The sequence below is a fragment of the Salvelinus namaycush genome, chromosome 14 (assembly GCF_016432855.1).
Source record: "Salvelinus namaycush isolate Seneca chromosome 14, SaNama_1.0, whole genome shotgun sequence".
Lineage (NCBI taxonomy): Eukaryota > Metazoa > Chordata > Actinopteri > Salmoniformes > Salmonidae > Salvelinus > Salvelinus namaycush.
The window spans coordinates 273,972-296,496 of NC_052320.1; the positions used below are offsets into that span (position 1 = coordinate 273,972).

Sequence of the window (22,525 nt, forward strand, 5' to 3'; positions counted from 1 at the left end):
TTGGTAAAGTAACAGTGGGTCTCTCTCCCTCTCCTGTGAGAGCATTAATTGGTAAAGTATCAGTGGGGTTCTCTCCCTCTCCTGTGAGAGCCTTAATTGGTAAAGTAACAGTGGGTCTCTCTCCCTCTCCTGTGAGAGCATTAATTGGTAAAGTAACAGTGGGTCTCTCTCCCTCTCCTGTGAGAGCATTAATTGGTAAAGTAACAGTGGGTCTCTCTCCCTCTCCTGTGAGAGCCTTAATTGGTAAAGTATCAGTGGGTCTCTCTCCCTCTCCTGTGAGAGCATTAATTGGTAAAGTATCAGTGGGTCTCTCTCCCTCTCCTGTGAGAGCCTTAATTGGTAAAGTATCAGTGGGTCTCTCTCCCTCTCCTGTGAGAGCATTAATTGGTAAAGTATCAGTGGGTCTCTCTCCCTCTCCTGTGAGAGCCTTAATTGGTAAAGTATCAGTGGGTCTCTCCCTCTCCTGTGAGAGCATTAATTGGTAAAGTATCAGTGGGTCTCTCTCCCTCGCCTGTGAGAGCCTTAATTGGTCAAGTATCAGTGGGTCTCTCTCCCTCTCCTGTGAGAGCATTAATTGGTAAAGTATCAGTGGGTCTCTCTCCCTCGCCTGTGAGAGCATTAATTGGTAAAGTATCAGTGGGTCTCTCTCCCTCGCCTGTGAGAGCCTTAATTGGTAAAGTATCAGTGGGTCTCTCTCCCTCTCCTGTGAGAGCATTAATTGGTAAAGTATCAGTGGGTCTCTCTCCCTCGCCTGTGAGAGCCTTAATTGGTAAAGTATCAGTGGGTCTCTCTCCCTCTCCTGTGAGAGCCTTAATTGGTAAAGTATCAGTGGGTCTCTCTCCCTCTCCTGTGAGAGCATTAATTGGTAAAGTATCAGTGGGTCTCTCTCCCTCGCCTGTGAGAGCCTTAATTGGTAAAGTATCAGTGGGTCTCTCTCCCTCTCCTGTGAGAGCATTAATTGGTAAAGTATCAGTGGGTCTCTCTCCCTCTTCCGTGAGAGCCTTAATTGGTAAAGTATCAGTGGGTCTCTCTCCCTCTCCTGTGAGAGCCTTAATTGGTAAAGTATCAGTGGGTCTCTCTCCCTCTCCTGTGAGAGCATTAATTGGTAAAGTATCAGTGGGTCTCTCTCCCTCTCCTGTGAGAGCCTTAATTGGTCAAGTATCAGTGGGTCTCTCTCCCTCTCCTGTGAGAGCATTAATTGGTAAAGTATCAGTGGGTCTCTCTCCCTCGCCTGTGAGAGCATTAATTGGTAAAGTATCAGTGGGTCTCTCTCCCTCGCCTGTGAGAGCCTTAATTGGTAAAGTATCAGTGGGTCTCTCTCCCTCTCCTGTGAGAGCATTAATTGGTAAAGTATCAGTGGGTCTCTCTCCCTCGCCTGTGAGAGCCTTAATTGGTAAAGTATCAGTGGGTCTCTCTCCCTCTCCTGTGAGAGCCTTAATTGGTAAAGTATCAGTGGGTCTCTCTCCCTCTCCTGTGAGAGCATTAATTGGTAAAGTATCAGTGGGTCTCTCTCCCTCGCCTGTGAGAGCCTTAATTGGTAAAGTATCAGTGGGTCTCTCTCCCTCTCCTGTGAGAGCATTAATTGGTAAAGTATCAGTGGGTCTCTCTCCCTCGCCCGTGAGAGCCTTAATTGGTAAAGTATCAGTGGGTCTCTCTCCCTCTCCTGTGAGAGCCTTAATTGGTAAAGTATCAGTGGGTCTCTCTCCCTCTCCTGTGAGAGCCTTAATTGGTAAAGTATCAGTGGGTCTCTCTCCCTCTCCTGTGAGAGCCTTAATTGGTAAAGTATCAGTGGGTCTCTCCCTCTCCTGTGAGAGCATTAATTGGTAAAGTATCAGTGGGTCTCTCTCCCTCGCCTGTGAGAGCCTTAATTGGTAAAGTATCAGTGGGTCTCTCTCCCTCTCCTGTGAGAGCATTAATTGGTAAAGTATCAGTGGGTCTCTCTCCCTCGCCCGTGAGAGCCTTAATTGGTAAAGTATCAGTGGGTCTCTCTCCCTCTCCTGTGAGAGCCTTAATTGGTAAAGTATCAGTGGGTCTCTCTCCCTCTCCTGTGAGAGCATTAATTGGTAAAGTATCAGTGGGTCTCTCCCTCTCCTGTGAGAGCATTAATTGGTAATGTTTTCAGAGAGTTGACGTCATGACCGCGCCGTCGGATTTAAAAGGTATGATGTCACCAGCCTCTCTCACATGTCCCCTTACAGGGCCTGATCCCGGTGACTCGACTGCCCCCACAGTTTATTTTATTTAACTAGGCAAGTCAGTTAAGAACAAATTCTTATTTACAATGACGTCCTACCGGAGAACAGTGGGTTAACTGCCTTGTTCAGGGGCAGAACGACAGATTGTTACCTTGTCAGCTCTGGGATTTGATCTAGTAACGTTTCTGTTACTGGCCCAAGGCTCTAACCACTAGGCTACCTGCGAAAAGGACAACTGCTCATTTTCGGGGAATTTATCTAAATCACGAGGCTCATTTGAATTTCCTGATGCAGCAGAAATATTCTGTGACAAGAGTGATGAAGTTAAGATCCGACATCTGTATAGATAGAGGCCTGCTTATAGCGAATGTATTACACACACACACACACACACACACACACACACACACACACACACACACACACACACACACACACACACACACACACACACACACACACACACACACACACACACACACTGTCAGGCAGACACGGGGTCAGATAACAGTCATGGTGGTGTCATGTGTGATCATGCACAGCTCATCTCTGACCTCACAGAGTTTAGAGAGAGATCAGTCGTAGCTGCTCCCTCACTCTGCATTCCTCCATACAAGGACACATCTACTGAAGCCCACTTTCTTTCAATTCAAAGGGCTTTATTTTCCTCAGATAACTTGGGTGGCCAAATAAAATCACCCCCAAGCTGTATTTGGTATTGGGGAAACCTGGTTTAGGGAAAAATCCATTTGAAAGCAATCACAAAGTACCCAATTGTCATATTTAAGTAAAAGTAAAGATATCTTAATAGAAAATGACCCAGTAAAGTCACCCAGTAAAATAGTGCTTGAGTAAAAGTCTAAAAGTATTTGGTTTTAAATATACTTATTAAGTATCAAAAGTAAAACTCACTTCAAATTGCTTATATTAAGCAAAGCAGACAGAACAATTCTCTTGTTTTTTTACATTTATGGATAGCCAGGGACACACTACAACAGTCAGACTTCATTTATAAACGAAGCATGTGTGTTTCGCGAGTCCGGCAGATCAGAGGCAGTAGGGATGACCAGGGATGTTCTCTTGATAAGTAACATGTTTACAATGCCAAAGCCAAAGTCAAATAAATAAGAAACAAAAAAACGATTCTAATTGAAATACTGCACTCAAAAAGGTTTCAAAAAGTTTGACCTTATTATCAATTGTCTCAGCTTCACTCCCTCTTTCCATCTTCTTCTATATTCCCCATCTTTTTTATCTCTAAGATTACAGTACAGCGAAATGGAGAAGAAGAGATTTACAGAGACACAAAGACAAACAGAATCATGAACAAATACACTGTAATACGAGATAGAGATGTACAGACTCAGTGAGCATAGCCTTGCTATTGAGAAAGGCCTGCTCACTGCCCACAAAATGAGGTGGAAACTGAGGTGCTCTTCCTAACCTCCTGCCAAATGTATGACCATATTAGAGACACATATTTCCCTCAGATTACACAGAAAACAAACCCAATTTTGATAAACTCCCATATCTACTGGGTGAAATACCACAGTGTGACATCACAGCAGCAAGATGTGTGACCTGTTGCCACAAGAAAAAGGTCAACCAGTGAAGAACAAACACCATTGTAAATACAACCCATATTTATGTATATTTATTTTACCTTTCGTACTTTAACCATTTGTACATCGTTACAACACAGTATATTGACATATGACATTTGTAATGTCTTTATTCTTTTGGAACTTCTGTGAGTGTAATGTTTACTGTACATTTTTATTGTTTATTTCACTTTTGTATATTATCTACCTCACTTGCTTTGCAATGTAAACATATGTTTCCCATGCCAATAACGTTCCTTGAATTGAATTAAAACGACAGAGAGCGAGAGACACACAGACAGACAGAGACAGAGAGGCAGGCAGAGAGAGAGAGAGAGACAGAGTGACAGAGTGACAAAGAGAGGAGTTTACCTTAAAAGGCTGTGTTTATAGATACCGTGTGTGTGTCTGTGTGTGTCTCTGTGTCATGCTTGAAAATGTTTCCATGTTGATATTTTTTGCATGGGTATTTATATTGTTGTGTGTGTGTGGAAGTGTTTAACTATTCTTGTGGGGAAATGAAGTCCTGTGGGGAAAAGTAAACCTTTTTTTTTTTTTTTTACCAACTGGGGGCATTTTGCTCGTCTCCACAATGTCAAATGCTGTTTTAGGGTTTAGGGTTAGAGTTAGAGTTAGAGTTAGGGTTAGAGTTAGAGTTAGAGTTAGGGTTAGGGTTAGAGTTAGAGTTAGAGTTAGGGTTAGGGTTAGAGTTAGAGTTAGAGTTAGAGTTAGGGTTAGAGTTAGAGTTAGAGTTAGAGTTAGAGTTAGGGTTACAATTAGTGTTAGAATGACGTTAAGGTTAGAGTTAGGGTTAGAGTTAGGGTTAGAGTTCAGGTTAGAGTTAGGGTTAGAGTTAAGGTTAGAGTTAAGGTTAGAGTTAGGGTTAGGGTTAGAGTTCAGGTTAGAGTTAGGGTTAGGGTTAGAGTTAAGGTTAGAGTTAGGGTTAAGGTTAGGGTTAGAATTACATTAAGGGTTAGGGTTAGGCTAAAGGTAAGAATACAGGTTAGGGTTAGAATTAGTGTTAAGGGTCAGGGTTAGGAGCTAGGGCTAGGGTTAAGGTTAGGGTTAGGGTTAGAATTACATTAAGGGTTAGGGTTAGGAGCTAGGGTTAGGGTTAGGGTTAGGGTAATGGTAAGAATACAGGTTAGGGTCAGGGTTAGTTTTAGGGTTAAGGTTAGGTTTTTGGGTTAAGGTTAGGGTTAGGGTAATGGTACAGGTTATGGTTAGGTGTTAGGGAAAATAGGATTTTGAATGGGACTGAATTGTGTGTCCCCACAAGGTTAGCTGTACAAGATACAAGACTGAATTATGTGTCCCCACAAGTTTAGCTGTACAAGATACAAGACTGAATTATGTGTCCCCACAAGTTTAGCTGTACAAGATACAAGACTGAATTATGTGTGTGTGTGCGATAACCAGAAGATAGCCTTAGATTCCTTGCCTCTGATTCCTTGCCTCTGAGCTTACCTTTTAAAGACTGTATGAATCTGTCCACACACACACACAGGTTAACGTTCACAAGGCCCCAGGGCCAGACGGATTACCAGGACGTGTCCTCAGAGCATGCGCTGACCAGCTGGCGTCTTCACTGACATGTTCAACCTCTCCCTGACTGAGTCTGTAATACCTACATGTTATAAGCAGACCACCATAGTCCCTGTGCCCAAGGAAGCGAAGGTAACCTGTCTCAATGACTATTTCTCCTCGTCTTCGTAACATTGCAAAAAACGTTTTGTCCATAAATGATGCAGAAAAGCTAATCCATGCTTTTGTTACTTCTACTCTCCGGCTACCTGGATAAAGCACTTAATAAACTTCAGCTAGTGCTAAACACGGCTGCTAGGATCTTGACTAGAAACAAACCATTTAAGAGGGGGGTAGCCGGCCAGGCAGAGACAGCAAGGCCGATTCATCACTCCAGTGCCTTGCCGTTCACCTTCACACCCCTGGGCCAGACTCAATCATAGAACCTACTGAAAATATGTCTTCAGTAAAGACTTAAAGGCTGCGACTGCGTCTGTCAGTTGGATCGGAAGACCATTCCATGAAAATGGAGCTCTGCAGGAGAAAGTCCTGCTTAGAAATGTGATATTTGGTATTTATTAGGATCCCCATTAGCCAATGAAAAAAACAGCTACTCTTCCACATGAAACATGACATAATACATACTCCAGAACATTATTAATCTGAGCCTGAAATCCTTATTAGGGACAATAAAGGTATTGGTATCCACTCTAGTTAGCTAACCTGGGTCCACTCTAGGTGGTTAACATGGGTCCACTCTAGTTGGTTAACCTGGGTCCACTCTAGTTGGTTAACCTGGGTCCACTCTAGGTGGTTAACCTGGGTCCACTCTAGTTGGTTAACCTGGGTCCACTCTAGTTGGTTAACCTGGGTCCACTCTAGTTGGTTAACCTGGGTCCACTCTAGTTGGTTAACCTGGGTCCACTCTAGTTGGTTAACCTGGGTCCACTCTAGTTAGCTAACCTGGGTCCACTCTAGTTGGTTAACCTGGGTCCACTCTAGTTGGTTAACCTGGGTCCACTCTAGGTGGTTAACCTGGGTCCACTCTAGTTGGTTAACCTGGGTCCACTCTAGTTGGTTAACCTGGGTCCACTCTAGTTGGTTAACCTGGGTCCACTCTAGGTGGTTAACCTGGGTCCACTCTAGGTGGTTAACCTGGGTCCACTCTAGGTGGTTAACATGGGTCCACTCTAGGTGGTTAACCTGGGTCCACTCTAGTTGGTTAACCTGGGTCCACTCTAGTTAGCTAACCTGGGTCCACTCTAGTTGGTTAACCTGGGTCCACTCTAGTTGGTTAACCTGGGTCCACTCTAGTTGGTTAACCTGGGTCCACTCTAGTTGGTTAACCTGGGTCCACTCTAGTTGGTTAACCTGGGTCCACTCTAGTTGGTTAACCTGGGTCCACTCTAGGTGGTTAACCTGGGTCCACTCTAGGTGGTTAACCTGGGTCCACTCTAGTTGGTTAACCTGGGTCCACTCTAGTTGGTTAACATGGGTCCACTCTAGGTGGTTAACCTGGGTCCACTCTAGGTGGTTAACATGGGTCCACTCTAGGTGGTTAACCTGGGTCCACTCTAGGTGGTTAACCTGGGTCCACTCTAGGTGGTTAACATGGGTCCACTCTAGTTGGTTAACCTGGGTCCACTCTAGGTGGTTAACATGGGTCCACTCTAGTTGGTTAACCTGGGTCCACTCTAGTTGGTTAACCTGGGTCCACTCTAGGTGGTTAACCTGGGTCCACTCTAGGTGGTTAACCTGGGTCCACTCTAGGTGGTTAACATGGGTCCACTCTAGTTGGTTAACCTGGGTCCACTCTAGTTAGCTAACCTGGGTCCACTCTAGTTGGTTAACCTGGGTCCACTCTAGTTGGTTAACCTGTGTCCACTCTAGTTGGTTAACCTGGGTCCACTCTAGTTGGTTAACCTGGGTCCACTCTAGTTGGTTAACCTGGTCCACTCTAGTTGGTTAACCTGGGTCCACTCTAGTTGGTTAACCTGGGTCCACTCTAGTTGGTTAACCTGGTCCACTCTAGTTGGTTAACCTGGGTCCACTCTAGATGGTTAACCTGGGTCCACTCTAGATGGTTAACCTGGGTCCACTCTAGGTGGTTAACATGGGTCCACTCTAGTTGGTTAACCTGGGTCCACTCTAGTTGGTTAACCTGTGCGCCGCCCTTTGGGACTCCCAATCACGGCCGGATGTGATTCAGCTTGGATTCAAACCAGGGTGTCTGTAGTGAGGCTTCCAGCGCTGAGATGCAGTGCCTTAGACCGCTGCGCCACTCGGGAGACCCGGAAAATCTAATCATGAAAGAGAAGGATTTTGCTCAAATTGTGGTCAAGTTTGTGTTGTAAGAGGTTGAAAAACTGTTGATATCCATCAATAATGATGAGCCACCAGATAGAGACAACCTAGACGATAAACTATTGAGAATGGTAGCAGACTGTATTACCATCAGGTATAGACAACCTAGACGATAAACTATTGAGAATGGTAGCAGACTGTATTACCACCAGGTATAGACAACCTAGATGGTAAACTATAGAGAATGGTAGCAGACTGTATTACCACCAGGTATAGACAACCTAGATGGTAAACTATTGAGAATGGTAGCAGACTGTATTACCACCAGGTATAGACAACCTAGATGGTAACCTATTGAGAATGGTAGCAGACTGTATTACCACCAGGTATAGACAACCTAGATGGGACACTATAGAGAATGGTAGCAGACTGTATTACCACCAGGTATAGACAACCTAGATGGTAAACTATTGAGAATGGTAGCAGGCTGTATTACCACCAGGTATAGACAACCTAGATGGTAAACTACTGAGAATGGTAGCAGACTGTATTACCACCAGGTATAGACAACCTAGATGGGAAACTATTGAGAATGGTAGCAGACTGTATTACCACCAGGTATAGACAACCTAGATGGGAAACTATTGAGAATGGTAGCAGACTGTATTGCCACCAGGTATAGACAACCTAGATGGGAAACTATTGAGAATGGTAGCAGGCTGTATTGCCACCAGGTATAGACAACCTAGACGATAAACTATTGAGAATGGTAGCAGACTGACTGTATTACCACCAGGTATAGACAACCTAGACGCCATCCAGGACCTCTGTACCAGGCGGTGTGAAAAGAAGGTCCCGGAGACCCCAACCATCCAAGCCACTGTTTTCTCAAGAGGTATCGATGCACTAAGTCTGACACAAACCGTTTCTATCCCCAAGCAATACGAATGATAAATAGCTAACAGAATAGCTACATGGACCGAGTTTACCTTGTATCGTGATTGACCTTTTATTTCAATATTTGCACTGTCTCTATGCACACTGACAGGGCCCTACAAACTGTCTCTATGCACACTGACAGGGCCCTACACACTGTCTCTATGCACACTGACAGGGTCCTACAGTCTACACACTGTCTCTGTGCACACTGACAGGGCCCTACACACTGTCTCTGTGCACACTGACAGGGCCCTATGTAACGGATGTGAAATGGCTAGCTAGTTAGCGGGTACGCGCTAGTAGCATTTCAATCAGTTACGTCACTTGCTCTGAAACCTAGAAGTAGGGTTGCACCTTGCTCTGCAAGGGCCGTGGCCTTTGTGGAGCGATGGGTAACGATGCTTCGTGGGCGACCGTTGTTGATGTGTGCAGAGGGTCCCTGGTTCGCGCCCGTGTCGGGGCGAGGGGACGGTTTAAAGTTATAATGTTACACCTACACACTGTCTCTATGCACACTGACAGGGCCCTACACACTGTCTCTGTGCACACTGACAGGGCCCTACACACTGTCTCTATGCACACTGACAGGGCCCTACACACTGTCTCTATGCACACTGACAGGGCCCTACACACTGTCTCTGTGCACACTGACAGGGCCCTACACACTGTCACTCCAACACACACACAGGGCCCTACACACTACACACACTGTCACTCCAACAGACACACACATTGCCCTACACACTACACACACTGTCACTCCAACACACACACACACATTGCCCTACACACTACACACACTGTCACTCCAACACACACATTGCCCTACACACTACACACACTGTCACTCCAACACACACATATTGCCCTACACACTACACACACTGTCACTCCAACACACACACAGGGCCCTACACACTACACACACTGTCACTCCAACACACACACAGGGCCCTACACACTACACACACTGTCACTCCAACACACACACACATTGCCCTACACACTACACACACTGTCACTCCAACACACACACACATTGCCCTACACACTACACACACTGTCACTCCAACACACACACAGGGCCCTACACACTACACACACTGTCACTCCAACACACACACATTGCCCTACACACTACACACACTGTCACTCCAACACACACACAGGGCCCTACACACGACACACACTGTCACTCCAACACACACACATTGCCCTACACACTACACACACTGTCACCATCACTCCAGTATCCCTGCACATGTAAATATGATATTGGAACTGTATATAGTTTGTTTACTTACTTTATTCTGTATTTCATATTTCTTATTCTTATTTTTCATGTTTTTTTTGTAGTGATACATTGTTATTGATTACTGCATTGGTTGGGATTTGAGTTTGCAAGAAAGGCATTTCACTGTACTTGTGCATGTGTCATTATAACTTGAAACTTGAAATGTGTTATAGATCTGTCATTATCATTGAAAGTCTAAGATGCAGTAAATCTGTTCTATGTGTTATATATCTGTCATTATCATTGAAACTCTAAGATGCAGTAGATCTACTCTATGTGTTATATATCTGTCATTATCATTAAAAGTCTAAGATGCAGTAGATCTGTTCTATGTGCACTATTTCTATGCTTCCTGTTATTAAGTTTTGTTTTTGTGCCTTTTACCTTCGGTTTTGTTCACCAGCTTCAAACAGCTGAAAATATAATCATTTTGGTTATGGTAAATATATTTAACAGTGGTTTAGATGGTACAATGATTCTCTACACTGGACTTGCTTGTTTTATCACATAAACTGAAATTAGGTAGCTATTAGAATTTTAGCAAAGCAGGAAATGGCGTAGCGATTTCTGCATTGTGCATCTTGAATTGAAATATTGTAGAATTCCATTCATTCCTATGGGGAGGACTGATTCATCTGGGGAGTGCCAATGTGGCCATCTGGTGGCTTCAAATCCCCTCACTTGCCAATATATAGCAATTAAAATGTTATTAAATAACAACACTGTCATCAACCCAAACTAATTTTACCGACACTTTCCTCGTCCTCACCTCATCCCATCCTACATTTTGGTGATCCTCTTGAACGTTCATGTTGCTTGTTCCATTCCATGTTCCCAGTAAAACTACCTTTCCCATTATGCTCCACGGTAGGCTAGTTATTGCGGAGGAAATTTTACAGCTACCATATTTAATTTAAAATACACGATTACTAACCATATTTTACGTGTGACGCCAAAAGTGTTTACCCAAATCAAAAATATAACCTGAGTGTTTTTATCCTATTTCTCCAGGCGAAGCGTCCATATGACGCACCGGATATGACGCACCAGAAGTCTCTCTAACTTCCTTTCCTCCTTTCGGTGAGTGCGTGTTCACATCGCGGTGTCTGCCGCTCTTCAAAACAATCTAGAAACTGTAGCATTTTTCTAGCGTAGAACCCTAGTTTCCTTTCGTAATAAGTGTTTTGTTGTGTTATTTATACAGATTGCAGCTATGGGTCGCCGGCCAGCCCGATGGTGAGGTTTTATGTCGCATGATTTTTAGCTCGGGATTGAAGTATGTCGCTGGATGAAAATGCAAAATGGAGGATATGTCCTCACCATGTGCATTAATGATCTGGCTAACTACATTTACCGTTTTGCTGTCAAGTAATTTACTTGCATAACCTATGCTTGTACTGTCATAACTAGGTAACTAGATGGTCTGTTACACACTGTCGATCACCTAGGTAACATGGTGTTGAATGTAGCTAGTTGGCATTTAGAGAGTTACTAGTTAGTAGGCTAACCGCTAATGGCATAAACCAGCATAGTTAACTAGCCATTGAAGCTTGTCGGTGGCTGAACATAGAGGTTATTAGTATCGTACATAGGCCTGTGATTACACAGCATATAACGTTATTTTTTGTACCATACAGTATAAAGATACATGAACATGTGTAAACATCCGTAGTATCATTTGCACTGAACTGACTTAATCACACACTGGGAGGCGTTGGCCCTTTTCTAAGCGACTGTTGACACAACCGACTGGCTAGATTGCCTTCACACACTGAAACATGGCTGTTTTTGGAGGACCTCTGATCATTTAAATTACATTGTTGACATTTTCCTGTGTTGAATGTAAAGGCAGCTGGTGTAATAACCACTTGACAAACCAAACAGTGAAATATGACAGCATGTGGCCTGGTACTGTAGCTGGTCAGCAGATAATTGTTTCAATCCATCTCTGTCCCTCAGCTATCGCTACTGCAAGAACAAGCCCTACCCCAAGTCCCGCTTCTGTCGCGGTGTGCCTGGTAAACCCTTTTTCCTTACTTTCTCCTCTCCTTGGTTATTCCCCGATACCCACTCAAACGGGACTTGAACCGTGAGGGGGTGTGCAGACATGGCCATACTCTTAATCGTATCCGTCAGTTGATAGTTGGATCGAATGATACTTGTGATCTGGGGGGGGGGTAACGTTATAATACGCTTAAGTAGATGTTTGCAATATGACCCCAACACATCTTCCTGCATGTTTCTAGACCAAACAAGCAGCGGGTTAGGAACTGCGGGGGGGGGGGGGGGGTCCTATCAACTTACAGCGGGCGGCCAAGTTTTCATCTGACAAAATGCGTGTGGCCGTTTCATATTTCTCCTACTCTCGCACCGCTGGTTAGATATTATGCACATTGATTGCTTGATATCAAACGTCCTTGCCGTGTGAGTTATTATAGTAGCAGATGGCAGAAATCGGAATGATCAGACCGAAAACATGCAAGGAAAAGTGATATTATGAGTTGACAGAGATACAGCATCACTCTGTCCAATCAGAGCAGCGGGATCAACGCACAGCCCGCCCTTCTCTTTATAGACAGGCAAACTAGCCAGTTGCGTTATCTATACCCTCACTGACTCAGACAGTACGGTTTAGACACCGTTACTGACTGACATGAGAAAGATGCTTGCTGGCTCTTGAAAAATAAAATTATTTCTGGTCACGGATAATTACAACAAAAATTCTGAAAATGGCCTGTACTTTACAATACTAGTTCTGTCCGACTACTCTACTCTACTAACAGTGTTCTTAACTGCAGCTCATGAAGCTGACCAGTCCCGCTGCAGTGCAGTTCTGGTGTTCAATGGCTGCAGACAGTGACTCTGTGGTTGTGTATGAGGTCAGCTGGGAGGTGCTGGCCCCTTTAAGGGACCGCTGAGACAAAACGTGACCTGTTTATGCTGAACTACAGAGGGAGTAGCTAATTGGCTGTTTTGTATGTCCGCTTGGTATCTTAAAGAAATGATCCTTCAGACCTACGTCAACTATTCCCTGTGTGTAATGTACGCTCTGCTCTCTGTAGATCCTAAGATCAGGATCTTTGATCTGGGCAGGAAGAAGGCCAGGGTGGATGAGTTCCCTCTGTGTGGTCACATGGTCTCTGACGAGTACGAGCAGCTGTCCTCTGAAGGTGAGGTCAGAAGTCATCTCTGGGGCACACATCACAGAAACGTGTTGTCTTCTGAAAGGCGAGGTTGGATCTAATCTCACGTTCATCTACTTTCTAAATCTCTCCTCTAGCTCTGGAGGCAGCCCGTATCTGTGCCAACAAGTACATGGTGAAGACTTGTGGGAAAGACGGCTTCCACATCCGGGTCCGCCTGCACCCCTTCCATGTCATCCGTATCAACAAGATGTTGTCCTGTGCCGGGGCTGACAGGTACAGCACGCTGTTCTAAACTCCTAAAACACACCTGCAGCTTATTAAGCTGACCCGTCCCGCTGCCGTGCGGTTCTGGTGTGCAATGGCTGCAGACAGTGACTCTGTGGTTGTGTATGAGGCCAGCTGGGAGGTGCTGGCCCCTTTAAGGGACCGCTGAGACAACGCTTTACAACTGATGCTGCTGTGTGTCAGACCAGGGCTGACTGGGGATTGTAGACCAGGACGCTGGCTAGATACTGCTCTGCCTCTGTCGTCTGGTAATATGGACAAGGTGCTGCTCCATGTCAATGACCAGCCCGTAGGCCTCTGGTCAACAGTAGTGCACTGTGGAGAATAGGGCGCCATGTGGCCTTTGAGGTATTTGGGTAATTAGCACTAATATTTTACTGTAAATCCAGAATGTATTCAAAATGACCCTCAGTCTGGTTCCTCTCCAGGTTTCTTCCTGATATAGTTTCCCTGGCTCTGGTCTCTGCTCTGGCCCGGGCCGCTGTAAAGCGCTCTGGTCTCTGCTTGCTGTAAAGCGCTCTGGTCTCTGCTCTGGCCCGGGCCGCTGTAAAGCGCTCTGGTCTCTGCTTGCTGTAAAGCGCTCTGGCCCGGGCCGCTGTAAAGCACAATAACTATTGATTGTCAGTAATGTGGTTCTGTGTTTCTAGGCTCCAGACGGGGATGCGTGGTGCGTTCGGGAAACCCCTGGGCACCGTGGCCCGTGTTAGAATCGGTCAGGTGATCATGTCTGTCCGCACCAAGGCCAGCAACAAGGAGCACATTATAGAGGCTCTACGCAGAGCCAAGTTCAAGTTCCCCGGGCGCCAGAAGGTAACACGCACACTAAATATACATTTGAAATGCAGACACTTGTATGAGTAGCTACACACTGAGATAACGGGTGTCGATCATTGTGTGAATGAGATTTGAAAGTCTTGAACACTCATTGTGAGCTGTTAGACACCTGCAGTGCATGAAGCTGACCAGTCCCGCTGCCGTGCGGTTCTGGTGTTCAATGGCTGCAGACAGTGACTCTGTGGTTGTGTATGAGGTCAGCTGGGAGGTGCTGGCCCCTTTAAGGGACCGCTGAGACAAGACACTTTCCTTCACTGAGAAACATGGTTGCCTCTGGATGACATCTGATCTCTCTCCCTTCTCTCTCCCAGATCCACATGTCAAAGAAGTACGGCTTCACTAAGTTCAACGCCGTGGACTTTGATCAAATGATGGCTGAAAAGCGTGTGATTCCTGATGGCTGTGGGGTGAAATACATCCCCTCGACGGGCCCTCTGGCTCGCTGGAAGAAGATTCACGCCATCTAGACACCCGACTACAGACTGTCTGGAACGGCACAGAAGCATCAGAGACGTGGTGGAAGAACAACTAGCCAATAAAAGTGTATTGTTGAATATAAACCTGACCTGAGTCGTCTTCCATTATTCTGAGCTTCACTGCTGATTTCAGATGACTTGAAGGTTCCTCTGCACAAATGACTTGAAGGTTCCTCTGCACAAATGACTTGAAGGTTCCTCTGCACAAATGACTTGAAGGTTCCTCTGCACAAATGACTTGAAGGTTCCTCTGCACAGATGACTTGAAGGTTCCTCTGCACAAATGATTGAATTTCCCGTTACCTTTCTGATGCCCTTCAAACCCACTTCCTTCAGATTTAAATAGTACTGACTTGTAATACTGTCATAGCCCAAATTAAAAGTAAACATTGGCTGTTGATTACATCATCTAACGGGCCAATGGTTGCCAGCTCCCGGACTAATACCAGGAATTCTGTGCATCTTTTCCCAAGTTCCCACAGAGATGTAATCATGTTGATACTCAAGGTATGAAATTATATTAAAATCTATTTTTTTTAGTTGTGGTCAATTTGTAGTGTACAAATGATTCAACCGGACTGGCACCCGCCTGCCCTTCATCCACACAATATTTCATGACCCTTAACCCACCTGCCCCGCGGCTATGCGTCAACTCACACATCACTGACGCCCAGAATATCTCCACCTACCAGCACACGATAAATAACCCCTTACAGAATTAGGTTATACATCCTGATGTCAACGGTAGGCCTAATTGGTGGAGTGCTGCAGAGATGGTTGTCCTTGAAGGTTCGCCCATCTCCAGAGAGGAACTCGCTCTGTCAGTGTGACCATCGGGGTTTCAAACTTCTTCCATTTAAGAATGATGGAGGCCACTGCATTCTTGGGGACCTTCGGAGCTGCAGAAATGTTTTGGTACCCTTCCCCAGATCTGTGCCTCGACACAATCCTGTCTCGGAGCTCTACAGACAATTCCTTCGACCTCATGGTTTGGTTTTTGCTCTGACATGCACTGTCAACTGTGGGACCTTAAATAGACAGGTGTGTGCCTTTCTAAATCATGTCCAATCAATTGAATTTACCACAGATGGACTCCAAACAAGTTGTAGAAACATCTCAAGGATGATCAATGGAAACAGGAATCACCGGAGCTCAATTTCAAGTCTCACAGCAAAGGGTCTGAATACTTGTGTAAATAAGGTATTTTTTGTGTGAGACTTGGTGTTTTGATACAGTAACGTTGCTCCGTGTTGATAAACCAGTGGTGGGCCGTCAATATATTTTTTTTTTTAAAATATATTTTCCCACAAATATCTATTAAATTATTCCCCAGAGTAAGAATTATACTCTTCATTTCATAGCTTTCCTCTTGGTTGCACTGCTTCCAGCCCCAGGTTGAGATTTGGAGGGCTGGTCTTTATGTTAGATCTTTTATCCAATCATATTCAGCCATCATGTGTTGCCAGGGGTCTAAAATCTGCCCTCAGGCCTTCAGAATCAACAGTGCGGGCGCTTGTAGCTTAAAGTGAATGGAAATGAAAATTTAGTGTCAACCAATCAGCTTTAGAGTTGGCTATTGTACGCCTGCTGGCTGGCTCCAGTGTTACACAGGAGCCAGCTAGCAGGCGTAGTGCGTGCACGTCTTTTGATTGGATTACCAATATTGAGAAGCAGGTCCTATGGGCAGGTCTATGCAGATCCTCAGAACTAGGAAACTGAATTTGATAAACGAATTAATTTGCGTACGACTAAGCTGTTTTTTCAACCCACAATGGCGGAAGGAGGAGAAGATATCGATTTGGTCGAGGATATAATTATAACGCCATTCTCAAGACGAACTTTTCAAGAAAAGTTAGACATTGTAAGGAGAGGTCGCCCGACGCCGATGCTACAAAGCCTGTCACAGGCGGGAAAGGGGTTCGTTCGCCACTTTCAAAGTTCCAACTACGAGCGCTATCAATGGCTCACAGGCTCCGAGAAGCACTGCAAACTGTACTGCTGGGAATGCCTATTATTTGCAAGTGATCGATTTGGTGTTTGGAGCCACACTGGCTTTGCAAACTTGAGTTGTCTAACCAAGGCGGCAACGAGACACCAAAGTACGGCTGGGCACTTACAAGCAATGGTGCTTTTGAAAACTTTTGGGGACACCCGAGTGGATCTACAGCTCAATGAACAATCGCGCAGGGCAACGGAGCTGCACAATGAAAAGGTGAAGAAAAATAGGGAAATATTGAAAAGACTCATTGATTGTGTCATGTTTTTGGGTAAACAGGAACTTTCATTTAGGGGACACGATGAAAGTGCTGACTCCACAAACAAAGGGAACTACGTGGAGCTTCTTTCTTTTCTTTCTGAAAGCAACACAGATTTACAATACCACCTGTCCACTAACAAAGTGTTCATTGGGACGTCCGGCAAAATACAAAATGACCTAATTTATGCTATTGCTGAAGTGATGGGAGAAGAGATCAAAATGGAGATGAAAAAAGCTCCCTTTGTTGCTGTTATGGTGGACGAGACAACAGATGTGGGAAATGCAGCACAGCTCTCACTCGTCCTGCGTTATGTGACGGACACAGGAGTCAAGGAGCGATTTATCCGATTTGAAGATGTGACAAGCGGCAAGCGAGCTGATGACATTGCCGCTCTTATTTTCCGTTTCTTGGAGGAAAATGAATGTAGTCTGAATAAAGTTGTGGCACAGTGTTTTGATGGCGCAGCAGTCATGGCATCTGGACTCAATGGGGTGCAGGCTAAAGTTAAGGAGAGGGCACCGGTGGCCTTATTCATTCACTGCTATGCACATCGACTAAATTTAGTACTGACTCAAGGAGCCTCAAAGCTTAAAGAATGCAAGGTCTTCTTTGCCAACGTCAATGGCCTTGCAGCATTTTTCTCACGATCCCCTAAGCGCACGCAACTGCTGGATGACATCTGCAAGCGCCGTCTTCCTAAGGTTGCACCAACGAGGTGGCAATATACATCTAGATTGGTCAATGCAGTCTTTGAAAAGAGAGTTGCCCTAAAGGAGCTGTTTAACCACTTACTGGAACATCATGATGACCATGACGGGGATACTGTGCTTATGGCTGATGGATTTAATGCACGTTTGGATGATTTTGAGTTTTGTTTTTTGCTTGAAACATTCAATGGGATTTTTAATTATTCGGATGTGCTTTTTGGAATTCTACAGAAACAAACTTTGGATGTACAATTCTGCCTGACAAGGGTGAACGAGTTTTGTGACACAATTGAGCGAGAGAGGTGCAGGTTCAGTCAAATCTACGATGACACAGCGTGCATCTCAAGTTCACCCAGCGCACGCAGAGGCCCAGCACAAGGAGACCCTCGCACATACTACCAACAACTCCACAGCAATATTCTGGACAACATTCTTTGCCAGATACGAAACAGGTTTCAAGACCACGAAAAATTAATGTTTCTCTCCCTCCTGGACCCCCGGCACTTTCAGACCTACCGGAAAAAATTCCCGCAAACAGCCTTCTCCAGCTTAACAGAGAGTCACGGAACACTGTTCGACCTATCCAAGCTAAAAACAGAACTGACTGTAATGTATGCTATGACTGATTTTGAAGTGAAAAGTCCCTCTGATCTCCTTGATTTCCTTAAGCAGAAAAATCTGAATGAGGACATGGGGCAACTTTACACATTGGCATGTGTGACAGTGACTATCCCTGTGTCCACGGCGTCTGTCGAGCGGTCATTCTCGGCCTTAAAGCGAATCAAAAAGTATTCCAGAAATGCTACTGGACAGACTCGGCTTTCAGCATTAGCCTCCATGTCGATAGAAAAGGACTTATTGGTGGAACTAAAACGCACAGATAGACTGTACAACAGAGTCATTGAAGTCTTCTTGAGGAAAGAAAGGAGGAAGGATTTTGTGTTCAAATAATCAGTCTTTGGTGAGTAGGCATACAATGCATGTTATTTTTTATTAAATGTGTATGTATGTTTCGCATTTTATTTCGTTAATATTAAATACCCTATATATTAACAAAATAAAATGGCAAATAGCCTATGTTGCAAATTATTTGTTTTCTTTCTTTTATTTTCAGTGAATAGTTATGTGTCTTTATCATCACGGTGAAACTGCTTTGGGTGCGACAATGCGCTGTTTAGTGAACACACTGTATTATTTATTTTTTTGGGGACTTAAAGCTCAAAGTTTGTGGACCAGAAATGGATAGAAGAAGAATATTAATATAACTCTGTTGCACTCGACTATGTTCTTGCCTATTAGTTGACCTGTACTGTATTGTACTCTTCCCCTGCAATTCTCTGAATAAAAATGTCAATTTCAAGGTGACAACGCCTGGTTATACTGCGTTTCTGTAATAAGAGGTGGATTAATTCGGGTGGGACTGTGTAGGACCTCACTGAAGGCCCAGGCCCCAGGCCCACAGCACGCTACTGTGATAAACTGATACTGTCAACTGGCCAAACAAAGCACATTCCCTCCCACCGTACCACCAGTAGTGTTGTTGAGCAGCCTAGTCTCCATACGGCCCCTGTTTCCCCTCCACTGAGCTCCATCAGATCCCCGAGCTCCTCCACCTTCACCCCAAAATATCCCCCTACAGCACGGTTACCCTCCTTCCCTCCTCCACTGTAGAACTCTACAGCACTGTTAGCCTCCTCCTCCACTGTAGAACTCTACAGCCCTGTTAGCCTCCTCCTCCACTGTAGAACTCTACAGCCCTGTTAGCCTCCTCCTCCACTGTAGAACTCTACAGCCCTGTTAGCCTCCTCCTCCACTGTAGAACTCTACAGCCCTGTTAGCCTCCTCCTCCACTGTAGAACTCTACAGCCCTGTTAGCCTCCTCCTCCACTGTAGAACTCTACAGCACTGTTAGCCTCCTCCTCCACTGTAGAACTCTACAGCCCTGTTAGCCTCCTCCTCCACTGTAGAACTCTACAGCCCTGTTAGCCTCCTCCTCCACTGTAGAACTCTACAGCCCTGTTAGCCTCCTCCTCCACTGTAGAACTCTACAGCCCTGTTAGCCTCCTCCTCCACTGTAGAACTCTACAGCCCTGTTAGCCTCCTCCTCCACTGTAGAACTCTACAGCCCTGTTAGCCTCCTCCTCCACTGTAGAACTCTACAGCCCTGTTAGCCTCCTCTCCCTTCGTCACAGTGGTAGACATTCTGACTGACACACACTAGGTTTGGTCCTCTCTCTCTCAACCTAGTTGTATCTTGCGTTACCAGGCCCTTCGTCCTTTATTTCAGACATAAGTCTTAAATACAGACTTCATCAGTGTCAGCTAACCAGTAGGGTTAGGGGAAGAGGAGAGGAAGGGTGAGGAGGGGGGTCAGTCCAGCATTCCCCGTCTCTGTGGCGATTCCACTCCTCCCTTGTTTCTGTCAGCCAATCAGCACGGCCAGTCCATGAAAGGATAGAGGGATAGACGAAGAGCAACCTGGAGAGAGAGAGAGAGGCTCGTTACAAAAGCACCTGCAATTGGGAAATGGTTAACTTGCTATTAGTGGTTTCATGTAACAGCCAATCAAAAATGTGGACTTTGGTCACCTGAGCAACGCCAGCCTCCAGAACTAGAGGTGAATTTATTGTACACTTGTGCTTCTTTCTGTTCCATGTATCATTTCATCCTCGCCTCCTTTCCTTCCCTTCCTCCTTCTCTAGAGATCTCCATCTACCTTGTTCTGGTTTCTCTCTTCCCTCATTCTCTCTGTCACCTCCATCCTTCTCTCCCCTTTCTCTCTGTCACCTCCATCCTTCTCTCCCCTCATTCTCTCTCTCACCTCCATCCTTCTCTCCCCTTTCTCTCTGTCACCTCCATCCTTCTCTTCCCTCATTCTCTCTCTCACCTCCATCCTTCTCTTCCCTCATTCTCTCTCACCTCCATCCTTCTCTTCCCTCATTCTCTCTCTCACCTCCATCCTTTTCTTCCCTTTCTCTCTGTCACCTCCATCCTTCTCTTCCCTTTCTCTCTGTCACCTCCATCCTTCTCTTCCCTTTCTCTCTGTCACCTCCATCCTTTTCTCCCCTTTCTCTCTCTCACCTCCATCCTTTTCTCCCCTTTCTCTCTCTCACCTCCATCCTTCTCTCCCCTTTCTCTCTCTCTCACCTCCATCCTTCTCTTCCCTCATTCTCTCTGTCACCTCCATCCTTCTCTTCCCTTTCTCTCTGTCACCTCCATCCTTTTCTCCCCTTTCTCTCTGTCACCTCCATCCTTCTCTCCCCTTTCTCTCTGTCACCTCCATCCTTCTCTCCCTTTCTCTCTCTCTCACCTCCATCCTTCTCTTCCCTCATTCTCTCTCTCACCTCCATCCTTCTCTTCCCTCATTCTCTCTGTCACCTCCATCCTTCTCTTCCCTCATTCTCTCTGTCACCTCCATCCTTCTCTTCCCTCATTCTCTCTGTCACCTCCATCCTTCTCTTCCCTCATTCTCTCTGTCACCTCCATCCTTCTCTTCCCTCATTCTCTCTGTCACCTCCATCCTTCTCTTCCCTCATTCTCTCTCTCACCTCCATCCTTCTCTCCCTTTCTCTCTCTCTCACCTCCATCCTTCTCTCCCTTTCTCTCTCTCTCACCTCCATCCTTCTCTTCCCTCATTCTCTCTCTCACCTCCATCCTTCTCTTCCCTCATTCTCTCTCTCACCTCCATCCTTCTCTTCCCTCATTCTCTCTCTCACCTCCATCCTTCTCTTCCCTCATTCTCTCTCTCCTCCATCCTTCTCTTCCCTCACCTCCATCCTTCTCTTCCCTCATTCTCTCTCTCACCTCCATCCTTCTCTTCCCTCATTCTCTCTCTCACCTCCATCCTTCTCTTCCCTCATTCTCTCTCTCACCTCCATCCTTCTCTTCCCTCATTCTCTCTCTCACCTCCATCCTTCTCTTCCCTCATTCTCTCTCTCACCTCCATCCTTCTCTTCCCTTTCTCTCTGTCACCTCCATCCTTCTCTTCCCTCATTCTCTCTCACCTCCATCCTTCTCTTCCCTCATTCTCTCTCTCACCTCCATCCTTCTCTCCCCTTTCTCTCTGTCACCTCCATCCTTCTCTCCCCTTTCTCTCTGTCACCTCCATCCTTCTCTTCCCTCATTCTCTGTCACCTCCATCCTTCTCTTCCCTCTCACCTCCATCCTTCTCTCCCTTTCTCTCTCTCTCACCTCCATCCTTCTCTCCCCTCATTCTCTCTGTCACCTCCATCCTTCTCTCCCCTTTCTCTGTCACCTCCATCCTTTTCTCCCCTTTCTCTCTCTCACCTCCATCCTTCTCTTCCCTCATTCTCTCTCACCTCCATCCTTCTCTTCCCTCATTCTCTCTCTCACCTCCATCCTTCTCTTCCCTTTCTCTCTGTCACCTCCATCCTTTTCTCCCCTTTCTGTCACCTCCATCCTTCTCTCCCCTTTCTCTCTGTCACCTCCATCCTTCTCTCCCTTTCTCTCTCTCTCACCTCCATCCTTCTCTTCCCTCATTCTCTCTGTCACCTCCATCCTTCTCTTCCCTCATTCTCTCTGTCACCTCCATCCTTCTCTTCCCTCATTCTCTCTGTCACCTCCATCCTTCTCTTCCCTCATTCTCTCTCTCCTCCATCCTTCTCTTCCCTCATTCTCTCTCTCACCTCCATCCTTCTCTCCCTTTCTCTCTCTCACCTCCATCCTTCTCTTCCCTCATTCTCTCTCTCACCTCCATCCTTCTCTTCCCTCATTCTCTCTCTCACCTCCATCCTTCTCTTCCCTCATTCTCTCTCTCCTCCATCCTTCTCTTCCCTCATTCTCTCTCTCACCTCCATCCTTCTCTTCCCTCATTCTCTCTCTCACCTCCATCCTTCTCTTCCCTCATTCTCTCTCTCACCTCTATCCTTCTCTTCCCTCATTCTCTCTCACCTCCATCCTTCTCTTCCCTCATTCTCTCTCTCACCTCCATCCTTCTCTTCC

General features: G+C 45.7%; 1 protein-coding gene and 3 non-coding genes across 4 annotated transcripts; all 4 read left to right on the plus strand.

Annotated features, from left to right (window-relative positions):
- Positions 1–10,989: 10,989 nt before the first annotated feature.
- On the plus strand, positions 10,990–14,687 carry LOC120059014 (60S ribosomal protein L10). The gene is made up of 6 exons (XM_039007772.1): positions 10,990–11,093; positions 11,817–11,875; positions 12,920–13,027; positions 13,138–13,276; positions 13,936–14,098; positions 14,434–14,687. Exons 1-6 carry the CDS (start codon positions 11,071–11,073, stop codon positions 14,587–14,589), a joined length of 648 nt encoding a protein of 215 aa, XP_038863700.1. The 5' UTR covers positions 10,990–11,070; the 3' UTR covers positions 14,590–14,687.
- Positions 12,650–12,782, plus strand: LOC120059639. The gene has a single exon (XR_005478163.1). It is a non-coding gene; the product is annotated as a small nucleolar RNA SNORA70 (small nucleolar RNA).
- Positions 13,311–13,443, plus strand: LOC120059637. The gene has a single exon (XR_005478161.1). It is a non-coding gene; the product is annotated as a small nucleolar RNA SNORA70 (small nucleolar RNA).
- On the plus strand, positions 14,232–14,364 carry LOC120059638. The gene has a single exon (XR_005478162.1). It is a non-coding gene; the product is annotated as a small nucleolar RNA SNORA70 (small nucleolar RNA).
- Positions 14,688–22,525: the final 7,838 nt, after the last annotated feature.

Coding starts and splice junctions, on each gene's coding strand:
- LOC120059014 (XM_039007772.1), top strand. CDS start 11,071: ATGGGTCGCCGGCCAGCCCGATG. Junction 13,028..13,137: donor CGAGCAGCTGTCCTCTGAAG/GTGAGGTCAGAA, acceptor TCTCTCCTCTAG/CTCTGGAGGCAGCCCGTATC. Junction 14,099..14,433: donor AGTTCCCCGGGCGCCAGAAG/GTAACACGCACA, acceptor TCTCTCTCCCAG/ATCCACATGTCAAAGAAGTA.